This window comes from Tamandua tetradactyla, chromosome X, assembly GCF_023851605.1.
Source record: "Tamandua tetradactyla isolate mTamTet1 chromosome X, mTamTet1.pri, whole genome shotgun sequence".
In the NCBI taxonomy this organism is placed as follows: Eukaryota; Metazoa; Chordata; class Mammalia; order Pilosa; family Myrmecophagidae; genus Tamandua; species Tamandua tetradactyla.
Window position 1 is genome coordinate 70,052,253 of NC_135353.1, and position 9,350 is coordinate 70,061,602.

General features: G+C 43.7%; 1 protein-coding gene across 1 annotated transcript in view; it reads left to right on the top strand.

Moving 5' to 3' along the window:
• TMEM31 (transmembrane protein 31) overlaps nucleotides 1–2,330 on the top strand; it is a 29,274-nt gene extending 26,944 nt beyond the window's left edge. The window contains 4 exon segments of the mRNA XM_077145144.1: nucleotides 1,205–1,329; nucleotides 1,919–2,047; nucleotides 2,049–2,249; nucleotides 2,252–2,330. Of these exon segments, the coding sequence (XP_077001259.1) occupies nucleotides 1,228–1,329; nucleotides 1,919–2,047; nucleotides 2,049–2,249; nucleotides 2,252–2,311 (492 nt within the window). The 5' untranslated portion in view covers nucleotides 1,205–1,227 and the 3' untranslated portion in view covers nucleotides 2,312–2,330.
• The last annotated feature ends 7,020 nt before the right edge of the window (nucleotides 2,331–9,350 follow it).

The window sequence follows — 9,350 nt, forward strand, 5'->3', positions numbered from 1 at the left end:
CTCTTTAGGAGTATTTGGGTTATGCCCATTCTAACTTTTTCATGTTGGAAGGGTCTGCTAATAATATGGGGTAGGGAGATGGAACTGGCTGATGTTCTGGAGAGGCTGGGCCCTCTGCATTTCAGGATTATCTCATCCAGGGACCCATCTGGAGGTTGTGGGTTTCTGGAAAGTTACCCTAATGCGTAGAACTTTTGTAGAGTCTTATATAATACCCTAGGTGTTCTTTAGGATTGGCAGGAATGGCTTTGATTGGGGTTTGGCAAGTTATGATAGGGAGCAATGTCTAACTGAAGCATGAGTAGGAGTGACCACAGAGTAGCCTCTCAGATCTATTTGAATTCCCTCAGCCACTGATCCCTTATTTGTTACCCTTCTTTCCCTATTTTTGATCAGGATGGCATTGTTGAGCCCATAGAGGCACAGGTTTTTGACATGCTGAAGAGTAGGGGGCGACAGCTAACTTAGAAAAGGGTACATCCTATTTTCCTGCTCTTCTTCCAAGTCTAGATTATTTTTGTCTAACCCCCGGTTTGGGATCTGAAAGTTTAAAAGGAGGGTTTTAGGTCTAGATGAGTAAGTCCTTATCAAGAAGATGCAGGTGTGGATCAGTCCACTAGAGGGCAGGCTTTTCAGGGTCCAATTTAGGACCAAAGCAAGGCAAGAATTGATAAATTTGGACAAACTACTAGATGAGACGGTAGCCCTGCTCACAGGAGAAAGGGACCTTAGCAAGGGACCGGAAACCCGGAGGTAGTTTGTAAAATATTTCTAGTGTGGATATAGTAGGGGTGCCCCAGGAGCAGCTTAGGTAGTGAGTGGGGTGTTAGGAAGAGAGAGGAGTCTTAGTGCTAGTGTGACCCAGACAGGCTAGAGCTGGATTTTAACAGTGGGCCCAGGTCACTATTGCCTATCCCTCCAAAGTTCATTATGTGCTTGCTCCTTTGGCCTTGGAGCCTCCAGATTAGGCAGAAAATAAGGTGCCAGAGCTCAAAATAACCTGAACTCTGTGGCTCTAATGAATAACGGGTAGATTGCTCAGTAAGGGCTTTCTGCCTTGCTCATAATTGGGCCCTTGCTTCCAGTGAGGGTGGCTCAGGCTCTTGTGTTGTCACGACAATTTACCTTGTACCTATTGTCTGGGCAATTGGAGGTAAAGTATTTTGGTTGTCATGATGACAGGTTTCCTTGTGTATTTCCCCAGGTGAAAACTCCACCATAGGAGAAATGGGGTTAACAAACAAGAGTGAAGGAGAAGAACAGCTCAAGTCCAACAACTCGGATTTGCCCAATTAAGATCAAGAAGAAGAAATCTAACAGCTAGAAGAGGCAAGTAGTGTTTTCTCAACCCCAGCTTTGTTATGGGGACCCTTTTACAATGCTCCCCTAGAAAGGCACCAATGTGTAGCTCTTGAATTCTCAGCCAACAATCGTTGTATGACAGTTTGGGGCACCTTCCACATGGGTGGAGGAGGAGCCAGGTGTAACTTCAAGAATTATTACTAGTTCTCAAAGCAGTCTCACGTGAACTTGCTAGATAAGCTCCTAATGTGAACTAAGAGCATTATTTCAGTGCTTACTATGTGCCAGGCACTGTGCTTATGCTTTTATAACTATACTGTTCTGCCCTCCAAGGATTATTGTGCTATTGGACAGATAAGGCAATAGATTCAAAGAGGTCAAATTACTTAGTTTATCTGTGACCAGTCTGGGATTAGGATCCAGGGTTCCTGATTGACCTATCCAGTCCTTGCAGCCTTAGGTTGGGTCTTGGTTTGTGGGAGGAGGAGAGAGAAAAAAGTCCAAAGGAGAAGGGATGTGGGTCCCTCTACAGTTATACTCACTATGTGTTGGCGCCTCTGCCTTCGTCCAAGTCGTGTGAATTCCTTATGCTGACGGGAGACAAAATTGACAGCAGCATACTCCAGCAGGGCAGCGAACACGAAGAGCAGGCACACAGCCATCCAGATGTCGATTGCCTTCACGTAGGACACCTGAAACACCCACAGATAGAGCAGTCAGCCTTCTTGGAGTCCTTCCATGGCCTATCTAGGTGGATTGATATGCAGTTGCCTGCTGTTCTTCAGTTTTATCCTGAATTTCTTCTGGTTTTAAAAGATACTTCCAACATATGTCTGCAGGCCCATGTCAAAGAGATCAGACTACCCATCTTCCTTCACTTCTTTGCACTCTCCACCCTCCATTTCCATTTGGCTTTCCTCCTTATACTTCTTTTCCTTTCTTTATTTTTCTTATAATTCTACTTCTGAGTCTGCTTCTTCTTAGTATTTTCGTTCTTATATTCTTCTGATTCCTTTCTTTGAATAAAACAGCAGTGAACATTAACATTGGGTTTGTTTGCCCTGTGTTATCTCCTAGGATCTTCACAATCACTGTAGTGTTTGTGCGAGGGTTGTTATTCCCATGGGAGAAACATGAGGACACTTAAGGCCCAGAGAGAAAAGGTCTTGACCAAGATTACCAAATGATAAGGTGGCACTAGAATTTGGAGGTTCTGGCTTTCAGTTCAGTGGTATTGCCATTCACCTAGACTGCAGTCTCACTGACAGGCTGGAAACTTTCCTTTTCCTCCTCCATCCATATTTTTCTGTTGACCCTGTGATTTTTCCTGCTGTTTGCTATGAGAGCCCCTGATGATGAATTGAGCTCTGTTTTGAGCTGGGGCCTCATCTCTCTAGAGATGAGATCAGGGAAGTCTCTGAGGTAGCACCACCCACTTCCTGCTATGGGCACTTTTCTAATTGCAAGGCACTGTGGCATCCACCCACACAGTCCCTGGTGCTCTCTTCTCATCACCTGCCTTTGCAGCCTCTGCAAAGGGGAGTATGTTTCTCTCCCACTCCCTTTGTGAAGGCTGAACCACTCACCTCTCTCCTGGAACACGGTTGCATCAAGGTGAGGCAGAGAGGGGGCAGTGAACTCAGGTTTATGAGGTCTTTTCATCTCCTCAATCAGATCAACTCCCTACATAGTTTTGAGTTGTTGAGCTCATCCTATAATGCTCCCCAGCATGGGTGGGATTCATACCCTAGGGACATTTGACATAGTTGAGAAACATTTTTCATCCTCAAGATTTTGGAGGGATGATGCTACTGGCATCTAATAGGTAAGAGGCCAAGGATGCTGCTTAACATCTTACAATGCACAGAACACACCACGCTGGCCGACAACAAAGAATTAATCACGAGTTCACAATGGCAGTAGTGTTGAGGTTGAGAAACCAGGCTCTCTCTCCTTTAGGGAAATTCCAGTGAGGTGGCAACAGTGTGTTTCTAGGTAGCCCTGATTAGGCATCGCTTGATGTTTCTACTTTACCATCTGCTAAAAGGGCATCCTATTTTATTCACCTCCCTAGTCCCACTAGTGTCCCCAGGGAGGTCTAATAGCTGTTATAAAGATCAATAATGAGTTAATGAAATTATTGGTTCTTGAAGGGCTTTGAACCATCACAGGGAATGGATACCTTAAGAACCAGGAAGAAATTCTTGTTAATGATATGTGTGTCAATAATATATTTTAAATGTCTCTGGCATCCATCCACTTGCTATCCTACCTCATCTGAAGAAATGCAAGCATCTCCTAATGGTCTCCTTGCATCTACTCTTGTCACCTCCAATCTGTTCTTTAAACAGCAGCCAGAGTTTTGTTTTCAAAATGTAGATCTGATCATATCACTCCCTATTTACAACTCTATTCAGCCCCATCTCTCCCATTTTAATCTATGACCCTGTTTCAATATTACCTCAAGGAGCCAACCCCCCACCCCCTTCACTGCCACACACACATGGGCCACTGTCTGTGCTTCACCTGGATAACTTTTACTTATCCTTAAGCTTTCATTTTAGTTCCTACATTCTCTGGGAAAGACTTCCCTGATCATTCCAGTCTGGGTTGGTTGTCCCTGCAGAATGTGCCCATCTATCACACCAACTTGGCTGTTTCCTCCACTAGCTATTTGATGACAAGAACTGTTTCTATCTTTGTTCAGTGTTCTATTCCCAGGCTGAATGCCTGGAACATAGTAAATATCTGTTGAATGAATGGATGGATGGATAGTTTGACAGTATGCTTGTTGTTGCTGCCTTCTTTTCCATGGCCTGCCCCAACAGCATCCTGCTCTGAGCCACCTGAGATTTGTAGATCAAGGGTCTGGCAAAGAGTCAGCGATCAGTGCCTTTGCAGGTACCCATAGGAGCAAAGAAAGAGTGGTTTCCTGGGAAAATGGGAATGGCCACCTCTTACAGAGTCCTGTGCCTCTCTTATCTTGGATATTGGAGTTATATTGGGTGTGAGATGTAATAATTTCATACCCTGGTCTGGCCCTAATTTTTTCCTTGGAGCTTCCAAAAAATTTAATGTTGAAGGAACTCCATAGTGAGTAGAAGCTTCTTGGCTTAGTCATTCCCTTGCTCTATGGGGCTGGCTAATGAGGCTATTTAGTTTGGGGTGCATACCTGGGTATTTTGCTTACTGGCTCAGGGGGCCATGAAAATGTCAATAAAATCTGATGAGAAGACACCAGTGCTGCAAACACACAACCCTCCAACAAAGTCCATTTTTTCAAATGAGTAAACTAAGCTATTCCTAGGAGCAGATGGATGTGCTTGTTCACAGGAGGGACCAGAAAAGGAAGTTCTCTTGGCAGGAATAGGTCATAAATTGCAGCACCTCCTCCATTAGAGAAGAATGTCCACACCTGGCAGTGGCAATAAGTTAGTGCAGGGATTTAGGCCTAAAAAATTCTTTTCTGCCTCTGGTCATGATATAAGGCCACTACCACAATACAGCCATCACAGCCCAGCTTGGTCCTATAGCCATGCCTGAGCTTGCCTCTCAGAGCCTCTCCAATATCTCAATCCATCCAAGAAATACATGTTCAGGAAGTGAACCCTGACGACTTCTCCTGGAACCCTTGATCCTAATCTGAGTTTTGTCATTGCTTATCTATGGCCTTGGACCACCTCCAAGGTTTCCTGCAACTCAGAAATAATTGGAACAACACTAGCTGCTTTAACTCCAGGTCCATCTACCATTCAGTTCTTTCTACCTTGACACATAATAAGAATTACAATTTACTGAGCAGTTATTATGTTCCAAACACTGTTCTGTATGTTATTTCTCTCAACAACACTATAGAAGAGGTCATATTCTTATTTGCATGGTACAGTTGAAGAGATTAAGACATTAAGGAATTTACCTGAGATCATGCCGTTAATAAATGATGAGGCTGGAATTTAAACTGAAATTTGTCTTTCTATAATTTACTACTGTGTACTCTTTACCACTACTACCCCCATTTAGCAAATTCATAAATTTACCTTGAGTATCCCAGATTATCCCATTTAAGTCCTTAGTAAAAGTCTTTGTATGGCACAAACACTGGGAGATGGGAGACATCATGACTTGGCTCCCAATAAACCAGAGCAAGAGGGAATTGTTCACTGTAAAGTCCACAAGGAACTGTGCGGCTTTCACTTCCCATTATTTCTCCATGGCCTAGTATAGTACTTGATACATAGTATATACTCAATAAATATTTATTGAATGAATAAATGGCCTTGCTCCCTGATCTGCTCGGAGCCTAGCTGGCTTTAATTACCTTGAAGTGATCTCTAAATTCCCTACATGAAGACATGGGGTAGGGAGATCCTGGCCCCAGTCTCATCAGTACGCATTTCTCTGAGTAATCAAAACATCACCAGGCCTCAGCTGCTAAGTGTCCCCTGACTTTAATAGATATTTGCTACCTCAAAATTTTCTCATCCCAGAAGAACAGACACGGTCTCTAGAGCTCTTTGGGTTGGTAACTGACTTTTGACATAGTAAGAGGACATCCAGTAATTTCCTGAAGAAGATCAAATGTTAGTCAGCAACTGTCTACTCATTCCCTAGCCAGGCAGTATCCCCAACCCCAGCCTCCATGGTTGTTAGCAATGTTATTGGCAATATGTTGTGGAAGAGAGAATGCAGGATACCTGCACTTGCCCAAAAGCTGTTCTCAACCTTAAATCCAAGGTAAAGAGTGAGCAGAAGGAAGCATGGGATGAATGGGAAATGGGGAGCTCTATGACAAGTAAGTTCCTTGCATGTGTCTCTTCACCTTAGGCAGAGAGGCCCGGGAGCCAGAGCTCTGGGTTGTCATGGTGAGCACAGTAGTGATGCCTAGGCCCACACGGGCAGGGGCAGCATCCATGTTGATCCAGAAGGAGACCCAGGACAAGATGACAATGAGTAGGCTGGGGATGTACATCTGGATCAGATAGTAACCCATCTGCCGTTCCAAGTGAAACTTCACCTCAATGCAGGTGAATTTCCCTGCAAGGAAAGAGGCAAGGTATCAGGCCCCAGGTCCCCAGCATGCAATTGAGCCTGAGGAGCAGTACCAGGGCAGCCTATCCCATTTGGCTAGCCTTCTGGCACCTCAGCTAAATCAATAAATGGGCCTTCCAAAATGCCCCCAGGTAGTTCCAGATGTGTGTAGTGAGGGAGCTCTCAGAGCAGCCATCAAGGACTTGGCCTCTTGCTCACAGCATTTTAGTTTCTAGCAGCACAGCAAGAGAATTAAAATCAGGAGGGGTCTGGAGCCAGACTGCCTGGATTTAAACCCTGGACCATCTGCTTACTAGTTATGTGACCTTGAACAAAACACTTAAGCTTTCTGAGCTTCAGTTTTCTCCCTGTTATTAAGACATAATAATATTACTGCCATCACAGGGCTACTGTAAGAATTAAATGAGGTAATGTATTTGAGGTGTGCTGTCACTATTGTTATTGTTATTAACAAAGCAATTAGCCGAGATACCACTCAGATCGCAGCAGCCTTACTTGTGCTTGCTGGTACACCAGAAGCTCTCTAGAAACAACAGTTCATTGGGATAAACACTGCCTGTGTCTTGAACAAGTAAGAACAGCCAGATAGCAAACATCTGGAAACAATGCCTAACAGAGACCAGCTCCGGACAGTGGGCAGGGGTTTTTTACAAAGCATCAGGCAGCCACGTTCTGTCTATTCCATCAACAAAAAGTGCCCTGGCCCCAGGCACATGTACTTTTGCTCTGCCTCCCATGCCAACCATCTTCACTTTCCCCTGCTTCCCACTGCCTCAAAGCTAAGAAACACTTGCTCAGAGCTTCTCCCAGAAGCAGATGCTTAGAGGATAGCCAAACCAAAAAGGGGAGGATATGTATATTGTTTTCTTATTCTGGCCTAGGCTTGCTCTTATCAGATCTGCCTGATTCCTTAAGGCTGGTGATTCCACCTATGACTGATTATGGCTTTTACATATTGTATGTCACTGTGTGATCTCCTGCCATTCCGTAAGTTTACCCCACCTCACCCCACCCCGGGTTTCTTGCCATGATATACCTTTTCTAGGTACCTATTTTCTTTCCCTCCTGACTTCCTGCCTTCCTTCCCTCCTTTCCTCCTTCCTTTTTTTTTTTTTTGGCATGAGCAGGTGCCAGGAGTTGAACACCGGTCTCCCGCATGTCAGACAATAATTCTACCACTGACCTACCCTTGCACTGCCTGCTTTTCTTTTGTTTTAATGGTGTTTTTTTTTTATCACAACCCCTTGTTTAGTATAGAAAAAAATGAGAAGTAGAAAAAGAATAATATTCTTAACTCACTTTTATCAAGCCCCTACTAAGTGCCCTCACTTTATATACTTAATCTCATTAAATCTCACAACAACTCTTTGAGATAGGTGATAACCCCCATTTTACAGATGGGGATACTGAGGTTTGGTGAAATTAAGTTATGTTGTTCAAGGGCACCCAACTAGTGAGGCAGAGTTCAAACTCAGTTCTTTCTGACTTCAAAGTTCTTGCTCTTTTCTACTGTATCACATGATTGTAGAAACATTTGGCGCTGTTTCCTTCCGGGCATATTTTTGGTTTGTTTACTGCAATTTAATCATTCTGAGTATGCAATTTTGAATCTGCCCCCCTTTCACCTGCACGTTCTCATAATAATATAGACCTTTGTGAGCACACCTTTCAATGCCTACATAATATTTTACCAAGCAGATGCACCATGTAATTTACCTAATCTCTGCCCTATTGGTCAATATTTGGAACATTTCCAAGTTTTTGCTAGTATAAACAGTGATCAGGAACCATCTGGGGGAAGTCTAAAGTCAATTTGAAATTTTGCAATATTTTCCTATAAAAATTCCAAGGACAGGGCACAAGGGTACTTCAGTGGTAGAATTTTCGCTTGCCATATGGGAGACCTGGGTTCGATTCCTGGCCCATGCACTTCCCAAACAAACAAACAAGCAAACGAACAAATGAAAAACCAACCAAACAAAAATTCAACAAATAGTGCTTCAATAAAGGGATACACGCATGGAAAAAGAATGAAATGTGACCCCACCATACAGCATACAAAAAAAAAAATTCCAAGGAGGAGGATTCCTGGATTAACAGGAAGGAAAAAATTTTAATTTCTAGAGTAAAGTTTCTCAAAGTATGCTCCTTGGACCACTAGCATCAGAAACGTTGCTGGTTAAAATGCAGATCCAAGTATAGGTAATCAGAGTCTCTGAGAGATAGAGGTCTTGGAATCAACATTTTAACAGGCTCCTCAGGGGAATATAATGCACACCAATGTTTGAAAACTACTGACTTATACATGAACTGCCATTTTTTTTCCTAAAAAGTTTATACCAATTTCCACTCCCACCTACACTTTTTTAGATTCAATGCCCCATTCTTCTCCCCTCTCCTTACACCTCCACTTACCCATGCACATATATTTAGAGAGCGATACCCAAACCATATCAGAGCACCATAGAAGGAACCCAGGATCTCCCCACTTTAGCCTAGTGCCCTTCTCAGGGTCATAGCTTCTACTAGCCAGCTTGCAAAAAAAATAAAATAAAATCCCCAACTCTTAGGGAAGCTCCAGGGGACAGATGCATAGACAGGAAAAGCAGCCTCTCCACTTGCTAACCCACATTACCCACCTGGGAAAACAAGCCAGATCATGAGAACTGGGCAGTTGTGTTAGCAGTGTGGGGTATGGATATAAGCCCATCGATGCCCACCCCTGTTCAGTTTAGCCATTGGATGACTACTTCCAGATCCAGAGTCTCCAACTTCCACATGAAGCTGGCCCCGGGAAATGTGGGACATTCCCTCCTACTCACTGGCACAAGCCCATTTGCTCTGCAGCCTGTGATAGGGCAAGAACAAGGGCTTTGGAATTAGAAAGATGTGGATTTAAATTCTAAGTTTCCTATGTACTAGCTGTGTGTCTTGGACAATTTATTTCACCTCTTAGAACCTCAGTTTCCTCTTGGGGCTGATAATCCCAATAATCCCTA